Genomic DNA, 22,886 nt, shown 5'->3' with positions numbered 1-22,886 from the left:
AATTATTATTATTAAAGTAGGGAAAAAGGTGTCAATCAGACATTTCCCAATTAATATTGCTTTAGTTAGATAGTAGTAGGGTGTGTATTTGCTGTCTGGTTAAGACAACATCAATTTAGTGAGAAGTCTAAGAATTACCTTCAGGTGCCAAGAATCTAGTGCAGTAGTAGAACATTTGCCTTACATGTGTGAGGTCCTGGGCTCAGTTCCTAATATACTGTCATACTGTCATACTATCATCCCGTTGCTCATCTATTTGCTCGAGCGGGCACCAGTAACGTCTCCATTTTGAGACTTGTTGTTACTGTTTTTGGCATATTGAATACGCCATGGGTAGCTTTCCAGGCTCTGCTGTGCGGGTGAGATACAGGCTCTCAGAGAGAGGCAAAGGAATGGAACCCAGGTTGGCTGCGTGCAAGGCAAATGCTCTACCGCTGTGCTATGGCTCCAGCCCTCAATTCCTAATAACTTTAAAAAAAGGAATTGCCTCTTTGGCTGGAGAGATAGTTAAGCATATATATGTGAGACTCTGAATCCCTGACACTGTGGCCCAACTACCTCCTGGTATAACTCCTATTTTTAAAAATAATCATACTTAGTTTTTCATGTAATATTGGGGGTTAACATCTATCAGTGAATTTGAATTATTAACTACCAAAATAAATATAAATAATATCCAGGTGATTATTAACTTCGGGATAAGGATTGGCTCTAAGGGCTGGGTCGGTCGGGCTGGGGCGTGAAGCGGGGCTGGGCGCGCGCCGCCCCGGCCCGCCCCCGCCCCCGCCCCGACCCCGCGCCCCCAGTATGTCTATACTAAAGGGACTTTTGAACTATGATACTTTACTGTATCTACTAAGTATTTCCCTTGGTAGTATTTGTATTTGTACTTGTCATTGCACGGAAGAGCCTGGCAAGCTCCTCATAGCGTATTCAATATGCCAAAGACAGTGACAATAACAGGTCTCATTCTGCTGACCCTAAAAAGAGCCTCCAATCGTTGGGAAAAACGAGTAAGGAGAGGCTGTTAAAATCTCAGGGCTGGGACAAGTGGAGACGTTACTGGCGCCAGTTCGTGTACATCAATGAACAACAGGGATGATAGTGATACAGTATTTGTCATATGTGAATTCTCTGAAGCAAATAGTTAATATATAAGATGTTAAGAACTACATTAAATTTGTGAATGTATCTCATTCAATATACGATTAATTCCTAGGTTTTTAATATAACAAGATGTATATTCATTTGTTATGATTTAAGAAAAGCATGGGTGACTATTATGGCAGCAAACTAAAACTTCTTTAAAATTATATCAGGTGGGCTGGAGCAATAGCACAACGGAGTAGGGCGTATGCCTTGCACACGGCTGACCCGGGTTTGATTCCTAGCATCCCATATGGTCCCCCGAGCACCACCAGGAGTAATTCCTGAGTGCATGAGCCAGGAGTAACCTCTGTGCATCGCTGGGTATAACCCAAAAAGCAAAAAATAAATAAATAAATAAATAAATAATACAATTATATCAGGGAAAAAATTTTAATTAGGGCTAGAGAGAGAGTACAGTGTATAACTCACTTTCTTTGCATGTGCAGATCAGGTTTCAATTCCTGACACCACGTATGATCCCTGAGCACCACCACTAGCGATTCTTCAGCACAGCCAGGAATAAACCTTAAGCATATAGAGTATTTATTGCACTGCTGGCCCCTGCCCCACCTCCCCACCCCCGCATTATATCAGTTTTAGTCATTAAAGCAATGTTTTCCAGCTGGGTGCCATATGGCCCCCTTTGTGCCCCCAGGATCTTCCAAAGGTTTCTACTTGATGAAAGTTGAAAAGTTCATTAATAGGGTCAGAGAGATAGATAACACAGAGGCTAAGACTATTGCCTTGCACACGGTTGACCCAGGTTTGATCTCCTACATTCAATGTGGTCTCCTGAGCACTCCCGGGTGTGCCGTCCTGCCCCTTCTCCAAAAAGGTTTGAGGGGACTAAGGGGAGTCACATCTGTGGACAAGAGCAGGAGGCTAGATGGCCTAAGCAGAGCCTCTGCCAAGAGAGTCTTCATTTCTGAACTATTAATTTCAGAGATGGAATGTCTAAAGTAATTCTGATTTAATCTTTTTTTTAAAAAATACTTAAATTTAGTTTTCTGCGGATACCTAACTATTCAGACTTTTCAAAATATTTACATTTCTGCTAATCTTAATAAATAAAAAGCAGATCAAGCAATACTTGTTAATCTGGACATTATCATCCACTGCAGCCTCTAAGTAAATATACTTTTGTTTTAGTTACTTTTTATTTGACTTACTCTATAAATGTCTAGTAACTTTCTCTAGGAAGTTTGGTACTGAATAAATTACATTAAAATTTAATATTAACACAGAACCTCAAAATAACCAAGAAACAATCAAGAAGGAACATCAAGTATGTGCAGAAAGTAAATTATTTTTAATATGCAAGTAAACTGAAATGTTGGCAGTGAGTTTTTTTCAGTTGATACTCAAATCACTGTATCACTGTCATCCCTTTGCTCATCAATTTGCTCGAGTGGGCATGATACTCAAATCAGTTGCCATATTTTTGCTTACTTTATATGAGTTATCTGCTTGTTTCCGTCAGTTTGATGTTTTATTACATACGGATAGCATAAAAGTGAACTAACCTTTTAGGTAGTCATTTTTATTATTGAGGAAAGGAAAAATTAACATACCTAGGTACTTGGGTAGTTCCTATGGCCAAATGCCTAGTAGCAGTGCCAACCTAATATTTATTTTTTCTGGACCAAACTCATAGTGCATTGTGTTCACATGTAATGGTAGTCAAATCATGAAAATCCTTGGACATTGTATCACTGTAAATTTTAAAGTTCAGTTGATGATGAAAGTTTTATCATCAAGATAGAAATATCTTATTATTAATCATTAAAGTATGGTACTTTTCTCCTTAAAATGTCTGATTTCAATGATAAATTGACTGATCATTTTGTTTCTTCTAAGACTGTGGTACATGTGTGATTAGGGATGGAGAAAAGATTTTTATTCTTTGAGGTTCTTAGTGATCATCTTTCCACATACTTGTAGCATATTATTCCTGTTTGTTTTAAATACATTTTTATTATTTATATCTGCATTTAAAATTTCACAATATTTAAAACTATCCAGTTATTTTTAATTTACTCCACTTAGCTACTCTTTTCTGTTATGGCCCATACACACCATTTGTCCTGACTTCATCTTGACCCATATTCTCCTTATGTAACAAGTCATGTATCCATTGTTAATTTTCAAAGATTCAAGATTTTAGGTGCCATCTGCCAGGACTCAGAAGCATCTTTATAAACAAAATTATGAAACAAAGTGAAAATTATATGCTTAGTTTTATATATTAATTAGTTTTATTAACTATACTTACGGATATTCAGATAGGAAGGGATGCATAAATAATATCAGCCCTTTGCCTTTTCCAAATCAGTTTCGTTTAGTGATTAAAGCTGTAAGTTGAATCTAACTTGTTATAGAGTCTTTGAAAGAAAAAAAAGAGACTCTTGGTTATCCTTTGCCAGTTGTACAATTTAAATCTAGTCTATAGCAAAGCATTACAGTGAAGTCAATATGTCTGAATGGGATATTTACTGAAAATGAATCTTTTTATGTGATACTGTGGTCTCTCTTGCTTGGCATTCTCCCTATCCTGTCTTCTCCCTCCCATAGAATCTCTGTGAAAGGTTAAATGATGTTGAATCACTGGTGTTTTGTCATCAGGGGTCCATTCGTATTTATTCCCTTCATCCTACTATCCCTGTAGGCAACCTTTCTAATCTGTTTGATGGGCAAATTTTGTTCTATATTTCTTAAAAATTGTACTGCTTTGTGTGTTTTCAGTTTATATAGTATTGAAATAATAGTTTTGTTCTATAACTCCTAGTTTTTCACTTTTTTTTAAACTGAGCAATAACATATTTTAGATCTATCCATGTGTCTACCTCTAGATTGTTTCTGCCTGTAGCAGAGTACTTTAGCCTTTAAATTTTTTTTTAATTTAATTTCATTTGTTGGGGGCCTGGGCTGGGGCCATACTTGGTGATGCTCAGGGCTCGCTCCTTCCTGAGGGATCATTCCTGGCAGTGCTTTGGGGATCATGTATGGTACTGGGAATTTGCACTGGGAGGTTGGGCTGGGGCCATACTTGGTGATGCTCAGGGCTCGCTCCTTCCTGACTGAGGGATCATTCCTGTCAGTGCTTTGGGGATCATGTATGGTACTATCGATTTGCACTTGGAGGTTGGGCTGGGGCCATACTTGGTGGTGCTCAGGGCTCACTCCTTCCTGACTAAGGGATCATTCCTGGGAGTGCTTTGGGTATCATGTATGGTACTCAGGATTTGCTCTGTAGTCGGTCTCATACAAGGCAAGCCCCCTACCTTGTCATTCTCCAACTCCAAGTGCTTTACTCTTATATCTTTCATTTTTTAAAATCAGTCATTTCTGTCACTGATGCAGTCCAGATTGCCTCTCATTGTCTACTGCCTACCACAAACAATGCTATGATGAAAATCCTTGTATAGATCTAGTGAGAATTTCTCTGAGATTTTCTCTGAGATTAACTCAGGAACCTAATTCACTATGTCACTGCTACAAATTCACACTCTGGAATAATTACAGTAGTTTAGAGTCCCATCAGCAATGTATGCATAAGGGTTCCTTTTATACTTCTCACCATTCCCCCCTTTTGTATGCTTTACAACTTTATATACTTTATCCATATTTTTTAATTTTTATATTATTATTTCCCCCTTTAGACTGTAAGCTCCTCAAGAGCAGGACTTAATGTTTTTCATCTTTTTATGATTCACTGTGACTTGCTTATATTAGATGCTCAGATATTTGTTGAATGAAATCATAAATGGATACCATGCTAAAAGAATACAGGATATTTTAAAGGTACAGAATTGTGAATTTTTAAGAAGAGACACTGATTAAATGAAATGTTTAGAATTATTCGTTTAAAAGTGGTATTCTAAGGGAGCTGGGGACGTGGCTCGGTTTTAGAATACATACTTTGCACGTGTGAGAACATGGGTTCAATCTCAGGCACCACAAAAAAATAAATAAGTATATATAGTATTCTAGATACTGATATTGCAGCACAGCGGTAGGGCATTCACCTTTCACGCGGTCGACCCTTGTTCAATTCCTCCACCCCTCTTGGAGAGCCCGGCAAGCTACCGAGAGTATCAAGCCCACACGGCAGAGCCTGGCAAGCTACCCGTGGCGTATTGGATATGCCAAAAACAGTAACAATAAGTCTCACAATGAGAGACGTTACTGGTGCCCGCTCGAACAAATCAATGAGCAATGGGATGACAGTGACAGTATTCTGGAATGATAGGGGCAAAAGTAAAAATAAAATAGAGGGGCCGGAGCGATAGCACAGCGGGTAGGGCGTTTGCCTTGCACGAGGCCGAGCCGGGTTCAATCCCCGGCATCCCATATGGTCCCCCAAGCACCGCCAGGAGTAATTCCTGAGTACAAAACCAGGAGTAACCCCTGAGTATCGCTGGGTGTGACCCAAAAAGCAAATAAATAAATAAATAAATAAAATAGAATTGTAAAGTAATAATTAACAAGCAGTTTTATATCCTAGAGTTGTTCTGAGAATAGGTAATGTGAAAAGTTCTCATTTATATTAAATCATTAAAATTATATTTACAATGAGTGATTGAAAAGTTTTATACAGGTTGTCTGAATTCACTTTGCATTTTGCAGTCAAGTATACATTAATTTACATATGTGTAAATTATACTAAATCAAATTTAACATCAAACTTATAGAGATAGAAGGTTGAATTATTCTTTTAGTAAATAATCAAATGCTTGCTATTTGAGACCCTTGGTTAACATTTTTGTAGTATTAAAAGGATATAACATAGCATGTTTTATTTTTCTTTTCTCTATATACCATTATTTGTTTTTATTATTGTGGGGCCACTGAGATTAATGCTTGGGATTAGCACTGTTGGGGCCACCTCCATAACATCCAACAACTTTCACGGGCCATGTGATACTGGAGACAAAACCCATACGTGCAAGGCCTGTGTTCTACCACTCAGCCAACATTGTACACAGCTCCTAGTACATATATAGTGTGTTTTTTAGTAAATCTTGACGGATATTTAGATATAAATGAAAAATAAGTTGATTCTGGGTCAGTGGCTTTCATTTCTTACTGTGGCCACTATATGAATTATTTTAGGGGCAGAGAGGTAACTTGACAGACTGAGCACATGCTTTGTGCATAAGGTCTCTGTTTAATTCCCAGCACTGCATGGATCCCTGAATACTGCCAGGAGTGAGTCCCAAGCATAGAGCTGGAGAGAAACCCCAGAACACTACTGTGTATGGCCAAAAATAAAAAAGAAAAATTTTATATTAAATGTCATTAATATTTCTCATCAAAAGAGCACACTCTTCATATATATGAGTCTCTGGGTTAAATCAATAACACTCCAAACTCAAAAAGAAAAAAAATTTTTTTAAAAGAAATCATTTACGTTGAAGTCCAGAGTACTGTATACATCAGATTACCCAAATATAACTTCCATTAGATAATACGCATTATAGTACATTTGATACAGTATATTGTTCTTTATTTTACTTTATCAACCTTTTTTTTTTCTTTTCCCTAGTTAAAACCCAGTTGGGAATGCTGCTTAAACATCTTTCTAGTAAGAAGATGGAGAGATAGTACACTTGCTTGCCTTGCACATGCTGATCCTAATTTAATCTCTGGCACTGCATATGGTCACCTAGCACTGCCAGGAGTGAGCCCTGAGCATTGCTGAGTGTGACAATAAAAATAAACAAAAAAATCTTTGAATATAAGATGTAATGTAAAAAAAAAAAGATGTAATGCAGTGATAACAGAAAGCAAGGAAACTACAGAACATGGTTTCAGTTTAATAAATAAAATCAAGCAAGGAAAAATAAAACCAAATATAGCTTTATATGTCATATGTTTTTTCCTTTGGTCATTGTTTTTCAATTTCACAATGCACAAATGTATCAGACACAAGAATAATGAACCATTTAAATAGTATACAAAATAATTGCCTGCTTTATATTCCTGATTCTCTCAATACCTGTGGGGTTGAAAAGAGTTTTCTCTCTAAAATGGTTTTCTTTTACTTTCACTAATTTTATTAGTGGAGGAAAAGTGAAAGCCAGAAACCAAATTAAAGAAATAAAATTAGTTTATATATAATATGTCATACAGTGCTACCAATGGATTTATTTGTACCTAACCAGTGGGAGATGTTTGAAGGAGATATGTCACTGTCATCCTGTTGCTCATTGATTTGCTCGAGCGGGCACCAGTAACCGTCTCCATTGTGAGACTTTTTACTGTTTTTAGCATGTTAAAACTATTTTCTATCATCTTTTACTGCTACCTTCCTCCTTACTGAAAATTTTGTATCTGAAAGGATATTTGTCATGCATCTAGGCAGCACCATCAATTCTATGGTTATAGATACTTTGCCTTTGCCTGTTTTGGGGAGGAACTGCTTTTTGTGCATTCTCACTATTCAGTTAACTAAATTAATTTAGTAATCTTGGGATCTTATAGTCTTTTTTTTTTTCTCTTTAGTTCCATAAGTTGAGACCATTTCTATATGTTACTAACCATCTTCAAAATTTTCTTTGGGGGGGGCCGGAGCGATAGCACAGCGGGTAGGGCGTTTGCCTTGCACACGGCCGACCCGGGTTCGATCCCCAGCATCCCATATGGTCCCCCACGCACCGCCAGGAGTAATTCCTGAGTGCAAAGCCAGGAGTAACCCCTGAGCATCGCTGGGTGTGACACAAAAAGCAAAAAAAAAAAAAAAATTTTCTTTGGGGGATTGTCTTCCTATATATAATGATTTTAAATATGTAACTGTCATGTCATGTGTATATTACCAGTCAGGTCAGGTTCATGTTGAACTCTTACCTAGTCATGTATAATTTTTATTTTGGATTGCAGGGAGCAGGAACAGTAGGAGAGAGTACACCCAACAGTTCCTTGGGGTGAACCTTGGGGCTCTCAGATGTAAAGCATGAGCTCTACCTTTAGAGCCTGTACTCTGGCCCACATCTTCCTTAATCTTAAATATAAATTTCACAACAACTATATAAGGGTATTTTGAATTTATGAATGTTTAGTAGAATAGCACGTATCAGAGTGATAGTACAACAGGTAGGGCACTTGGCTTGCATGCAGCCGATCCAGATTTTATTCCCAGAACCCCATATGGTCCCCTGAGTTAACCAGGAGTGATTCATGAGCACAGAGTCAGGGGTAAGCCCTCAACATTGCTGGATATGGCCCGAAACCAAAAAAGGATCTTTATCTTTGCATAGCATCTGAATTTATTTTGATGAAGCTGTTAATTTTATTGCACAACGAAAATTTTGTTGCTGGTCTGGCAGTTTTATGCATTATTATTTATAGCAGTTAAGGCTCCCGACCCCTACCCTAGCCCTTTTTTGGCAGTGCCAGGGTAGACCCCATGTTTCATGTATGCAAGGCATGTGCATTATCATTGACCCACATCCCCATTTAACCTTCCTTTTCTTACCTGTTTGTTATTATTAGGTAGTTTGAATGTGCAAATTATGAACTAATATGTGATCTTAAGAAAATAATCACAGGCTTGCTTTTTAAGTCTGTGCCCTCCCTTGAACACTTATCTCACTTGCTTGTCTCTGTGTTTCTTTGCTTTATTTCCACTCTGGGGAAGCATGTATTCTCCTTTACATTATTTCCCTTCTTCCTCTCCTCTCACATCCTTGTAAGCAAGTGTCATTCACGAAAAACTATCTTGTTCAGTAAAAGCAGAGAGAGAGAAAATAATTATAAAATTACCTCACAAGTCTAACAGTTTTTCATTGACAAGATAAGGTTTAATTAAACTACTTTGATCAGTATAAGATTGAATATGAATAACATTTTGCCAAACTTTGCTTTTAATTAGGCAGTTTCAAAAAGTGCAGTGATTTTAGAACTAATTTTTTCTGACTTTGCTGAAGACAGTATGTGAGAACTACTTCCTTTTTTTCCCCCTTAGTATTAGTAAATTGCTGTGTGTTTGAGCTATTTTGGGTTTTGAGAGCTTCCATTTTAGAAGAAAAGCATTTGAATCTCTGATTTCCTACTCCCACCTGGGTAGGAAAAAAACACCTGGGTGTTTTTTTTTTCACAAAATGCTTCTAATTCAGAGCATTTTCAGATCTAATGGGTGGCTCTTTCCCTTTGGAACTGAGAATCATTTTGAATGGATTGTGTCATCTCATCGTCATCTTTTATTGGTGTTTTTCTTTTTTTAAATACTGCCTTATTGAACCCAGGGCCTCACCTAAGCATGGCCTATACACGAATATTGGACCACATCCCCAAACCTGTATTTACTTGTTGGTTGGTTTGGTTTAGGTTTTTGGGCCACACCTAATTGTGCACAGCCTTATTCCTGCCTCTGCACTCAGGGATCACTCCTGGCAGGGCTCAGGAAACCATTTGGAGTGCCAGGGATTCAACCCAGGTCACCATATGCAGGGCAAGCACACTACTTGCTGTATTCCAGCCTCTGTATTATCCTATTCTTTAAAAATACTTTTTCTTTAAAAAAATTTTTGGGGGGGGGGGCTGGAGTGATAGCACAGCGGGTAGGGCATTTGCCTTGCACGCGGCTGACCCAGGTTCAAGTCCTAGCATCCCATATGGTCCCCTGAGCACAGCCAGAGGTAATTCCTGAGTGCATGAGCCAGGAGTGACCCCTGTGCATGGCCAGGTGTGACCCAAAAAGAAAAAAAAATTTTTTTTTTTCTTAGGAAGTTAGCACGACAGATGAGTTGCATGCTTTGTATGCAGAAGTTCAGAGTTTGATCCCTGGCACTGCATGGTCTCATGAGCATAGATGAGAGTGACTCTTGAGCACTGAAAGGAGTAAGACCCTGAATACCACTGGATGTGGCCCATAAAATAAAACTAATTTGTTTTTCCTAAAAAAAAAAAAAAAAAAAAAAAAACCAACTATCTAGGTCCTATGAGCCAAAGAAATAATATAGAGGTTAAGGTTTAATCCCTGGAACCATAGATGGTCTCCTGAGCACCAACAACAGTAATCTCTAAGCAGAAGTAGGAGCAAGACCTGAGTGTGACTGTGCCTCCACCCATCCCCTACTTGCCCCCTCACCCCATGGAAGGGAGGAAAAAAAATTAGGGCCAGAGTACCAGTACTCTGCAACCACTGCAGTCACCAGATATACACCCAGCAATACTTAGAGAGCCTTACTATTCCAGAGATCAGTTCAGCTCCTACACATTCATAGGTTTATGCACTCCCGTTTGAGCTGTCTTCCCAGCCCCATTTCTTTTTTTTTCTTGCTTGTGTTTCGGAGACTTGCACCTGTCCTGCTGGGGGTAGACTACTCCCATCTTGGTGGTCCAGGGTCACTTACTTAGGGCAATTTTTTTAATTCTCAAGTTGTGTTACTTAGATTGATGGCAATCTGGAAGAGTGAACAATTACTCTTTATAGTTAGTGGGGTTTTTTTTTGTTTTTTGTTTTTTGTTTTTGCTTTTTGGGTCACACCTGGCGATGCACAGGGGTCACTCCTGGCTCATGCACTCAGGAATTACCCCTGGCGGTGCTCAGGGGACCATATGGGATGCTGGGAATCGAACCCCGGGTCGGCCGCGTGCAAGGCAAACGCCCTACCCACTGTGCTATCGCTCCAGCCCCTATAGTTAGTGTTTTAAAAAGAGCTTTGGGGCTGGAGCGATAGCACAGCGGGTAGGGCATTTGCCTTGCACGTGGCCGACCCAGGGTTCGATTCCCAGCATCCCATATGGTCCTCTGAGCACCGCCAGGGGTAATTCCTGAGTGCAGAGCCAGGAGTGACCCCTGTGCATGGCCAGGTGTGACCCAAAAAGCAAAAAAAAAAAAAAAAAAAAAAACTTTGTTTTAGGGCCAGAGTGATAATACAGTGGATCAGCTGTTTTTCTTTTTCACAGCTTACCTGGGTTCGGTCCTGGCATTCCGTATGGTCCCTTAGCACTGCCAGGAGTAATTTCTGAGAAAGAACCAGTAGTTATCCCTAAGCATTGCCAAGTGTAGCCCAAAAAACTCCTCCCTTCCCCTGTTTTATGAGGGTCAGAGCAATAGTACACTGGGAAGAGCACTTGCCCTGCAAATGGCAGACCCAGGTTCCATCTCCAGCATTCCATATGGTTCCCTGAGCACAGAACTAGAAGTAAGCCTTGAACATCTCCAGATGTGACCCAAGCCCCCCCCCTAAAAAATTTGTTTTTAATTTATATAACAATATAAAGCTTGTTTTATATAAGCCAGAGTTGTGTGGTCACTGCCATCATCTAGTTTTAATGATTTTGATCACTCAAAAAGATCTTTCATGCTGTTTGTGATACATTCTCATTTTCACAACTGTGCCCCAGTTATCGCTACTGTCTTTAGATTTACCTTTTCTCCATGGATTTGATATAAATTACAAATTTTATGGTTTTTTGTTACTGTGTATTCCCTCCATTTTGTGTCTAGTTGTTAGGATTGTTAACTTTGAAGTTGTTTAATCATGAGGAATAATAAATGTGATTCAAAACATTAAAGTAAACATTTATTCAATAATATATTGTTAGGGGCCGGAGCAATAGCACAGCGGGTAGGGCATTCGCCTTGCACGCGGCCGACCTGGGTTCGATCCCCGGCATCCCATATGGTCCCCCAAGCACCGCCAGGAGTAATTCCTGAGTGCAGAGCCAGGAGTAACCCCTGAGCATCGCTGGGTGTGACCCGAAAAGCAAAAAAAAAAACAAAACAAAAAAATAATAATATATTGTTAGTATCAGAAATTCTGTATAGGGAATCTATTTTCTCCTCAGTAGCATTCATTGTTTCTCTCATAGACTTTAACACAGTTTATTTAAAACTCAAAATAATTGTCTTTTATAAGTTTAATAGAATATCTGTGTACAGAAATGTTAAATACTTAATGGAAATTTGTTTTGGTTGGTTTTGTGCTGCACCTGGTATTGCTCAAGCCTTACTCCTGGCTCTGAGCTCAGAGATCACCCTTGTCAGACTTGTAGGACCATATAGGTGCCAGGGATAGGGTACGTTACGTGGGTCATTCACATGCAAGGCATATGCTCTACCCACTGTACTATCTTTCCAGCCCCTCTTAATGGAAATTTTTATTGAAATATTTTGAACTGGGGTCAGAAAGACAGTACAGAGTTTAAGGTTGATTGCACTGCATGTGGCAAACACACTTCAATTAATTCCCCTAGAAGTAAGCCCTAGGGACAGTTGGGTCTGCCCCACCTCCAGAAAAAGAACTTTTAAACTATGGTTTCACTTTTTTAAAAAAATTTTTTTTCTGAGTACTTTTTTTTTTTAATTGAATCATTGAGATACACAGTTACAATTGTGTGATTGGGCTTTAGGGTTTCAGTCATCCAATATTTCAACACACATCTCTTTACCCCGTGTGCCTGTCCCTCTGCCAGCGTCCCCATTTTAATATAATAAAAGAATCATTTGGCAACTTGGAAAACATATTCCCCAGCTTTGATCTACAAGTTGTACACTGTTAATATGGTAACAAAATAAAATTGTTAGGCTATTAAACGAACATGAAAGATATATTCAACACTTAAAAAACTTTTAGGGACTGTACAACAGTACAGCAGGTAGGGCGTTTGCCTTGCACGTGGTTGAGTCTGGTTCGATCCTCAGCACCCCATATGTGCCCCTGAGCACCACTAAGAGTAATTCTTGAGCTCAGAGCCAGGATTAACAATTGATCCCCGAGCTTAGCTTACCCAAAAGCAAAAAAAAATTTTTTTTTATTGAATCACTGTGAGATACACACTTACAAAGTTCTTTATGATTTGAGTTTCCATCCGACAGTGTTTTAACACCATCCCTTCACCAGTGTTTATTTCCTGCCATCCAGCATCCCCAGTTTCCTCCTGGCTCTATGGAAGTCAGTCTCTCTCTCCCTCTTTCCCTCACCCTCTTTGCCTCTCCCTTGCCCTCTCCCTCTCTCTCCCTCTCTTTCCCTCCCTTTTTTTTCCCTTTTAGGCCCTGAGGTTTATAATACTTAAACACTATTAAATACTGCCTTATGAAGTAATAGTACTGGGGAAATAGTACTGCAGGTAGGGTGCTTGCCTTGCACACAACAACCTAGGTTCAGTCCCGTCTCCTCATGTGGTCCCCTGACGCCTGGCAAGGGTGAGTGCAGAGACAGAAGTAAGCCCTGAGCACCACTAGGTGTGAGCAACCCCGAAAAATAGTACTGCTTTATATTTGATATTCTTTAAAAAGTCCAACCTAATAAACAGAATTTTGAGATCCTTTCCTCTGTGCTTCCTTTTCTTCCTGCCCCATCTTCATTTTCAAAATTTTCCTGTACTAAAGATTAGGTTAATTTATTTAAAATTTTATATCTTTTGAATTAGCAATAACATTGTGTGTGCGCTGTGAAGTAGAAGAGTTTAGACTTTAGTCTTCCTACTACTGATGTTAATATTTGAACATTAGTTGTAAGAATTTGGGAGGGAGGTCCATATGTGTATGGGAGGGGGGGTTCTGGGTTTTGGTTTGTTTTTTGTTTTTTGTTTTTTTAAGCATGGCACTTTTTCAAACATTTTTCATGTGCTTAGGTACATCCAAGCAGAAGTCCAGTTCCCTGCAGGTAGCAGATCAGGAAGTACTGCCACCTTTTCACCCATACCAGCCTTTGGAGTGCATAGTAGAGGAGACTGAAGGCAAGCTGAATGAACTGGGACAAAGAATTAGTGCTATTGAAAAAGCACAGCTTAAGTCATTGGAGTTAATTCAAGGTGAACCTCTGAACAAAGATAAGATAGAAGAACTTAAAAAGAACAGAGAAGAGCAAGTCCAGAAGAAGAAGAAAATACTGAAAGAACTGCAGAAAGTGGAAAGGCAATTGCAAATGAAAACACAGCAGCAATTTACCAAAGAATACTTGGAAACCAAAGGTCAGAAAGACATAGTATCTCTACACCAGCAGTGCTCTCCTAGAGGAGTCTTCCCAGAAGGGGAAGGAGATGGTAGTCTCCCAGAGGATCACTTTTCAGAGTTACCTCAGGTTGACACAGTCTTATTTAAAGATAATGATGTTGATGATGAGCAACAGTCTCCACCATCGGGAGAACAAATTAATTTTGTCCCAGTCCAGCCTTTATCATCCCAGTGTAACTTTTCCAGTGACTTAGGTTCTAATGGAACAAATTCTCTTGAACTTCAGAAAGTATCAGGTAATCATCAGGTTATAGGACAGCCTCAGATCGCTATTACTGGACATGATCAGGGGCTGTTAGTTCAAGAACCAGATGGACTAATGGTTGCAACTCCAGCCCAGACGCTTACCGACACCCTTGATGACCTGATAGCAGGTGGGTTAAGAAATGTATCTGTACTTTTCTTTAATCTGTGTGCTCAACTTCTTTACATAAGCCTCCCAAAACACCAACTTTGTACTTTTCCATTTTAGAACTATCTTTGTAAAATTAATCATTTCTTGGTGTGTTTTGGAAGTGAATTCAACTAAGCTCAACAGCACTAACAGAAAAATGTGGTGTTCTCCCTTCTCCCCACTCCCACCCCACAACCTGCCCCCTTTTTCTGTTAAACATTTAAAAGGCAAAGAAGTAAAGTAAAGTTGTCTTAATCCCTTTGTTTAGATTTTTGGTATTAAAACTATTGTTTGTGTATCTTTAGTAGGTCAAATTTCTTAGGTCTTAGAGATATTCACATAAAATGGCACATTAAATTTTCCTGCTAGTGATTTTTAAGTTTGGAAATCATACTTCTAAATCACATTGCTTTTTCTTTATTTAAATATTTCTAACTAAAAAGGTTATTCAGGAAAAAATTATAAGCATTCCTTGTTAAAATATTTGTGGTTATATTTAAAGAATTTTGAAATTGTCATCATTCTGACTTTTTTAATAATTGTTTTGATGAAAGCACACAAAAAGACAAACATACAAACATCCCACGCCTGTAAGCAAAGAAACAGAAAAAGCAAAGGACTAATAACCTTAAAGTATATGTTTCTGTTTATTGTTGTGTGGAAAATTACAAGTAGATATGAAATGAGGTGCACAAGTTTACTTTCCCTTTCATTGTCCTTGCAGCAGTGGGAAAAGAGTGCAATTAATCATTTACCTTCCTAAAGATGGCTGGTGAATGTATCACCTCCATGAGAGCCCAGTTCAGAAATGCAGCCAGAATGGCTGTTGACAGTGGATGAAGACCAAGAACTAAGATGTAGCTGGAGTGATATTCAAAGGCAGGCCAGTCCTCTGTCTCTTGATTGCAACATTTTTTTTTTCTTACTGTTGTCTGTTTCCTCTTGTCATATTCTCCTCTCCTCCCATCCCAATTATGCTATCACAGTTCCTTTCTTCTTTCGTGAGCCTCTAGTCTTCCTAATCTTTACTGCATCTTTAAAATGTGAAATAAGATAACTTAAATTGGGGGTTTTATTGGACATGTGTATAACTTCCAGAAATTAATTGTTATACTGCCTGTGAAACTCCTCTAATATGTAAAAGATACTGTCTACAGAGGAGAACTGTCTTAGTTTTTCTAAAGAAAATTCAAATGCTGGGAAATGTTTTAAGGAGTTATATTCTTTATTTTTTAAAAAATACTTAGCCAACAGCCACTTAACTAAGATTAACTTTGTGTCTCTAGCAGTGAAAGCTGACAAATATAAATTAACTCACAGTTAAATTTGTAGTTAGAATTTTTCATTTTGGTAAAAGCAGATTTTGTAGTGGATATAAATTAGTGAATAATGGGGTCAGAGAAAGAGTTCATTAGGGAAGGTGCTTTCCTTACACACAGTAGAGACCCACTCAGGTTCCATTCCCAGCACCTCTTATATTTCTCTGAGCCCCATCAGAAGTGATCCCTAAGTACACATGTGTGGACCAAAAACAAAAATAGATCTTGGATAATGATAAAATTGGTAACCTATAGGTAACATTTTAAGACTTCAGATTTATAACTAGCATTATAATCACAATTATAAAATGCACATTACTGATCACTGCTAGCTTTAAGTTAGTACCCTAAAAATATATATATATTTATATATTTTTTAAAATATATATATATATTTTTTTAAGTTCCTCCAAAGAGATAACTCAGTGGACTGAGCTCATACCTTATATGCTGTTTGGGTTTAATCCCTCGTATCACATGGCCTAAATACCAACAAGAAGCTACCGCTAGCACAGAGCCAGGAGTAACCTTGAGTACCGCCAAGTGTGACCTAAAAACAAGCATACATACACCAGCCAAGATAATAACAATAACTTTAGCAAATTTTTTCTTTTTACGAATGTTATGTGTTAAAAGTTTATGGCAATAATTTGGCTTGCTTTGTTCAAAATAATCGTGTGATCAAAAGTTTTAAAGCTTAATTTTATGAACTCCCAAGTTTCTCCAAATTTCCTAATTGCAAGTTAAAAAATAATAGACAAGGATGAATTAGATCACTATCTGATTTTGTAATTTACATCATATATTAATATTGCAATAGGCCAAAAGTATAATTAGCTTTGCCCTAACTAAATTTAGTTCTTTTCCCTTCATGTTTAACAAGTGATGAGGTCTGTTACTGATACATGTTACAATTTTGCTTTAGATGCTCTTCATATATAATGAGTTTCGCTCTTTAATTTTAGGAATTTTTTTGTTAGTTGCCTATATGTCATGATGTGTTGGTTATACATATATAGTTTATGGACCTCATGACTTGTTTTAATGTCTTATTTTTGATACTGTCCCAGGCAAATATATGTAAGCTAAATTGGGGGCATGTTTCTTTAGGCCTTTTTCTTTTGAAAATAAATGTACTTAAAAAGTTAGCATAATAATAATATGTGATTCTCAGTTTAAATGTCTTAAACTAAGATGTGGAGAGCTAAAACAATTTATTTTTCAAAAAAATTAAAACAGCATTGAGCATTTCTGAAAACATGGAATAATTATAATATATTTGGATTAAGTCAAGAATATCAATTTATTTACATTTATTAAGCATGTGAAATACCATGCTTAGTTCTAAATGCTTTGTATACATTTATCTCATGGGATATTTATAATAATTTTTTAAAATAAGTCTTTTTCCCATCAGTTTTTCTGCTGAACGTTTGAAGCTTTTTGGAAATTTAGTTGCTAGTAAATGCAAGATTAAAACTCAGTTCTTCCACTTTAACAGTTTGCTTGTACTTACTTAAATTGAAGTTCTGAATTTAAGATACTATTTTCTTTTTTTTTAAGATATTATTTTCTTAGTTTCCCAATTTCTGTTAAGTGTCCCTTGCTGTTTTTATATTAAGATTTGATGTTGATATAAGTTTCAGTATCGTTTTGTTGCTTTTAGCCCATTGTTACTGTAAATAGCATACTCATAGGCTCTCTTCAGACTATTTCCCAGTGACTGGGACATGTGAAGCCCAGGGTTAAGTATTCAGCATGTGTGGAGCATATGCTTCGAATTTATCAAGCCCTGGCTTCAAAATAAAGACAGATGCAGCCATGGAGGTCACCAGCAGAGCTGGGTTTAATTACCCTGGCTCATCCCTAGCACTACAGGACCCACATAGCACTGCCTCCTCTGGGCCTCTGGGCTGATTGATCAAGATTCCCTGGAAAGAACTCCCCACCAGAACCTCCTGAGCAATGCATTGGAGCCTCTCTCCCTTAGAAAGGTTAGGAGCCAGAGAGCTCAGTGAACTGATCACTTGCTTTACTCGTGGGATATGTAGGTTCAATCCTCAGATTCATGATCCCTGCACCCCACCCCCGCCCCCTGCAGCATCACCAGGAGTACCTCCTGATCACCACTGGGTGTGACCCAAAAACAAATCCTAAAAGAGTTTAAGAATGAAAAGATTCTTAAATATATTAATATATTTGGATTAAGTCAAGAATATTAAGTCAAGAATACTATTACTCTGGGACCAGAGTAATAGTACAGTAATAGTAAGATGCTTGCCTTCCATAAGGCTGACCTGGGTTAAGTCTTCAGCACCACCCCTGAGCATCACTAGGAGTAAGCCCTGAGCACAGCCAGCTGTGACTTCAGGCTCACAAAAGAGAGGCAGGGGGCCTGGAGCGATAGCACAGCGGGTAGGGCATTTGCCTTGCACGCGGCCGACCCGGGTTCGAATCCCAGCATCCCATATGGTACCCTGAGCACTGCCAGGAGCAATTCCTGAGTGTAGAACCAGGAACAACCCCTGTGCATTGCTGGGTGTGACCCAAAAAGCAAAAAAAAAGAAAAAGAGAGAGGCAGGGAAGATAGCTCTAACTGCTGCTGTAGTACATCCTCAGGTTCCATCTCTGGTACCACATACCTCCTCCCAAGTGATACAAGGTGTGATCATGAGTCCCTGAGGAATGTTTGAGAGACTCTCCCTCTCTAAAGGAAATTAAGAAGTAATTAGGAAATTCTCTTACTTTTGATGGAATTCATAAAAATATTAAATAATAATTTCTAACAATATTTTATAGACATTTATATGGGACTAAGTAAAACTACATAAAACATTTTAAGGATTTTCTTAAAATCTCAGTATAATTTATATACATATACTAACTGGTGATTCTTAGATAATAAGATTTATTTCATATTGCCTACAAAATAAGCTTAAATTTCATAAAGATTATATAGAACACTGTACTTACTTCAATTATCTTATTAAGATAGAACATAAATTTGAATTATAGTAACTTGTAGTTAATCTGTCAGTTATTTTCAGTAATATAGAGGTAGGAAATTATTTCAAATTTTTTAAAATGTCACAATTCTAGTATACTTTTATCTTATTAAAAACTTTATTCCACATGTACCTTTTAAATCTTAGCTACTTTCCAGTTTTATCTTTTTATATGTGGTTGGTATTAATGAAAGTTACTTGTATAGAATGTTCCTGATCAGCATTGCAAGGAAGAAAATCAGTTTCTAGGATAATGTACAAAAATGTACAGTAATTGCTGTATTGGCATGTTTATGGTGATAGAGCAGCTAAATACACAAAAAGATGTTTTAAGACCCCACTGTAAAGAAATATAATATCAGATTCTTGCTCAATATTCAAAATTATTTTAAAATGTAAATAACTTTAATAATGAGATGATATGAATAGACAAAATGGATCATAGGAAAGTAGTTCTTCACTTAGGCATATGTTAATAATTATGATTCCACTGTTAATGTCTCGCTATCACAAAGGGTACTATATCTCAATTTGTATATTTTAAAGCTTTTTTCCAAACTGCCATTTTGAGGAGGTATAACCAACTATGATCTTTCAATTCTTTGAATGACAATAATTTTAAAGCTGTTTCCATTTTGCACATTTTTATAGGTGAAACATAAAAAATTATTTCTCTTTGTAAATGGATAACTAATGTATGTGGTGACAAGCTTCAAAAATTCATATTGCCAAGACGATTATAGATTGGTGGGGAAAGAGAACATCTTAAAATTTGCTAAGTTACTTAAATAAGTATTATGCAGAGGGGCTGGAGAGATAGTACAGGGGTTACAGTGCTTGCCTTGCATGAAGCTGACCCTGCTTCCATCTCCAGAGCCAAATACAATCTCCTAAATGCTGCTAGGAGTGAGTCCTGAGCACAGCCAGGTGTGGCCTGATAACAAAAGGAAGTAGTACTATTCAAAACTTAGTTGTTGACACTTAATGAACAAATTACTATTGGAATCCAGAAAATTTTTGAGAAAAAATTTTCCAATATTTCAAATGCTTTTATTTTCTATTAAAACCTCTGTGTTTTTATTGAGTTTTAACCTACTAATAGAAGATTATTGCTATCACTGAGGCTCTGTAGTCTTTTTCTGTGTTGGTGATTTTATTTTTTTCTGAATGTTTTTATTCTTAAGAATAGTACTTTATTTCTCAGTATATCGATAAATAATATAGATATCTGATACTACCTAAAAATCTTATAGATATCTGATACTCTGTTGAACACTTACCATTTACCAAATACTTTAACTCTCTGTATACATTTTATGAAAAAACAATATTCCTCTAAAAAATAGGTCTTATTTCCCCCCATGTTTCTTACAAATATAGAGATGTGAAACTATAATTTTAGTTAAATCAGTTTTCAAATACCAGGTTTTTTTGTGATTCCAAATAAATTCCTAATGTTCATTTTAAAAAGTTAGATGTTCAGATAATTTATTTTAGCAGATAGAGATTTTTCAGACTAAATAATGAGCTTTTAAATATATTTTTTCCTCTGTGTCAGAAATATTCTAACTTGTTCTCCTTCCTCTTATTCTCCCTGATTGGCCCTCAGGAAATTTTGGTCTCATTTTATAAACTAATATGAAATTTTTTAAAATTACATGTGATTTTCTTTCTATTAAAAGACTTACTTGCTGTATTCTGCATTTAGAGAAAGGTATAATGCAAAGTATTTTACCTATATTAAGTGATATTTTCTACAACTTTACAAAGCACATGTTATTATCCCCATTTTACGTAAACGGAAATCTCAGACTTTAAAGTTTAAAATAATTGCCCAAGACCAGTAAGTCTCTGGTAGAACTGAGATTGAGGTATAGGTCCATCTGACTCCAGAGCTTGTGACTTATCAACTACATTATATTACTGCTTATAGAAATTTATGTTTTCTGTGTTTATTTGTACTCGGATAACTTAATTCTTTTTAGTAGCATTCAGCAATATGAATAATGTTTTTCAGCTGTGAGTAGCAGAGTGCCCACTGGTTCAAACAGTTCCTCTCAGACCACAGAATGTCTTACACCTGAACCATGTTTGCAGTCTCCAAGCAATGTGGCTTCCCAGTCTATGCCCCCTGTCTATCCTTCAGTTGACATTGATGCACATGTGAGTAGATGGCTTTATTTAAACTTGTTTTGCATTCTGATTTTGTTTGGAAAGGAAAATTATTGCACATTTCATTATGGAAATAATGTTCTTTAATTGGTAACTATTATAGACTCCTAAAACATCTTACTTTGTTTTCCTTTTACTAGACTGAGAGCAATCATGACACAGCATTAACACTAGCATGTGCAGGTGGTCATGAAGAACTTGTATCTGTTCTCATTGCAAGAGATGCAAAAATTGAACATAGAGATAAAAAAGGTAAGACATTTTAGTGATAAATTCTGTATTTAGTTACTTGAGTGAATATTTTTTGGTGTTTTGTTTTGTTTTTACTATTGATATATTAGAATATGGGGGCCAGAGCAATCATACCATGGGTAGGGTGTTTGCCTTACAAGTGGCAAACATGTGTTCGATCCCCCACATCTTATATGGTACTGCAAGCACCAGTATGAGTAATTGCTGAGTTCAGAGCAGGAGTAAGCCCTGAGCATTGCTTTTCTTAGCATTTCCTTTTTATTAAGTTATTATGGGCATTTGTTATGAAAGATGGTGATTTAGAGGAGTCAGGATATGACTCAATCTTAAATGTGTACAACCCTGGGTTGCATCCTTAGAACCTGGTGCCACCCCCCACCCCATTGACAACAACAGAAAGAGAGGGGTTAGGAACAGTCTTATATGAACTAGTTATAATAAGCCTACCTGGAGAGGAGGTTTGCCCCATGGCTTGAAGCCAGCTTCATGTGCTGGGGCAAAAGACAGTTCAGATAGAGAAGGGAACAGTTTGGAGGACCCACTCGGGTAGGGAGAGACCTGCCAAATGTAGACTATAGATCAAACACAATGGCCACTCAGTGCCTCTATTGCAAACCACAACACCCAAAAGGAGAGAGAGAACAAAAAGAATGCCCTGCCACAGAGGAGGGTGGGGGTGGTAGGAGGGATACTGGGATCATTGGAGGTGGAGAATGGGCACTGGTGGAAGGATGGGTATTTGATCATTGTATGACTGAAATGCAGACACGAAAATTTGTAAGTGTGTAACTGTACCTACCCCACAGTGATTCACTAATAATAAATAAATAGATAGATAAATAGATAAATAAATAAATAAATGAATAAATGAATGCCTGGAGAACTTCTTTGCTGAAACAACAAAGAATTGGAAAGACTTAATAAAGAAGGATAATTTGTTTGGGATTTTTTTATTTTCTGATTTAGGTTTCACACCACTGATCCTGGCAGCAACAGCAGGGCATGTGGGAGTTGTTGAGATCCTTTTGGATAAAGGTGGAGATATAGAAGCACAATCCGAACGAACTAAGGATACTCCACTCTCACTGGCATGTTCTGGTGGACGTCAGGAGGTGTGTTAATATTTTAACTTTGTAAATATTTTGCTTGTATTTTTAATGTGTATGCACTGTATGTTATAAAAACTTGAGTTAGGGACTGGAGCGATAGCACAGCATGTAGGGCATTTGCCTTGCAAGCAGCTGACCCGGATTCGATTCCCAGCATCCCATATGGTCCCCTGAGCACTGCCAGGGGGTGAGTGCAGAGCCATGTGTGACCAGAAAGAAAAACTAAATAAATAAATAAAAGAAAGGAAAAAAAAACGAGTTAAATGTTCCTTATATTATGTTTCATGGAAATAGAACCCCTCTCTAGTAATCTTAGTTCTATTATCAATATCCACTGGTTAGTCTTTTTTTTTTAAAATCAATTTCATTTGCATACTTACATACTCTCAGCCAATACTTGTCTTTTCCTTCTGATTTAATCCACTTCATATAATTCCTTTGCTTTCATTTTAAGAATAGCAAAATGTAGTTCTTTTTATATGTAACTGAATAATAGCACTGTCATCCCATTGTTCATCGATT

The 22,886-nt window shown here is 37.4% G+C and overlaps 1 protein-coding gene across 4 annotated transcripts in view; it reads left to right on the top strand.

Annotated features, from left to right (window-relative positions):
* The window catches only part of ANKHD1 (ankyrin repeat and KH domain containing 1), a 136,044-nt gene that overhangs the window by 80,564 nt on the left and 32,594 nt on the right, over window positions 1-22,886 (top strand). For 3 of the 4 annotated variants that reach the window (XM_055141321.1, XM_055141324.1, XM_055141320.1), the window contains 4 exons: window positions 13,732-14,487; window positions 20,849-20,994; window positions 21,144-21,255; window positions 22,222-22,367. In XM_055141321.1, the coding sequence (XP_054997296.1) occupies window positions 13,732-14,487; window positions 20,849-20,994; window positions 21,144-21,255; window positions 22,222-22,367 (1,160 nt within the window). Of the gene's footprint in view, window positions 1-13,731; window positions 14,488-15,231; window positions 15,381-20,848; window positions 20,995-21,143; window positions 21,256-22,221; window positions 22,368-22,886 lie in introns of those variants that run through there. The other variant, XM_055141322.1, reaches the window with a different exon arrangement.

This window comes from Sorex araneus, chromosome 6 (assembly GCF_027595985.1).
Source record: "Sorex araneus isolate mSorAra2 chromosome 6, mSorAra2.pri, whole genome shotgun sequence".
NCBI lineage: Eukaryota > Metazoa > Chordata > Mammalia > Eulipotyphla > Soricidae > Sorex > Sorex araneus.
This window is presented reverse-complemented; position numbering and strand designations above follow the sequence as displayed.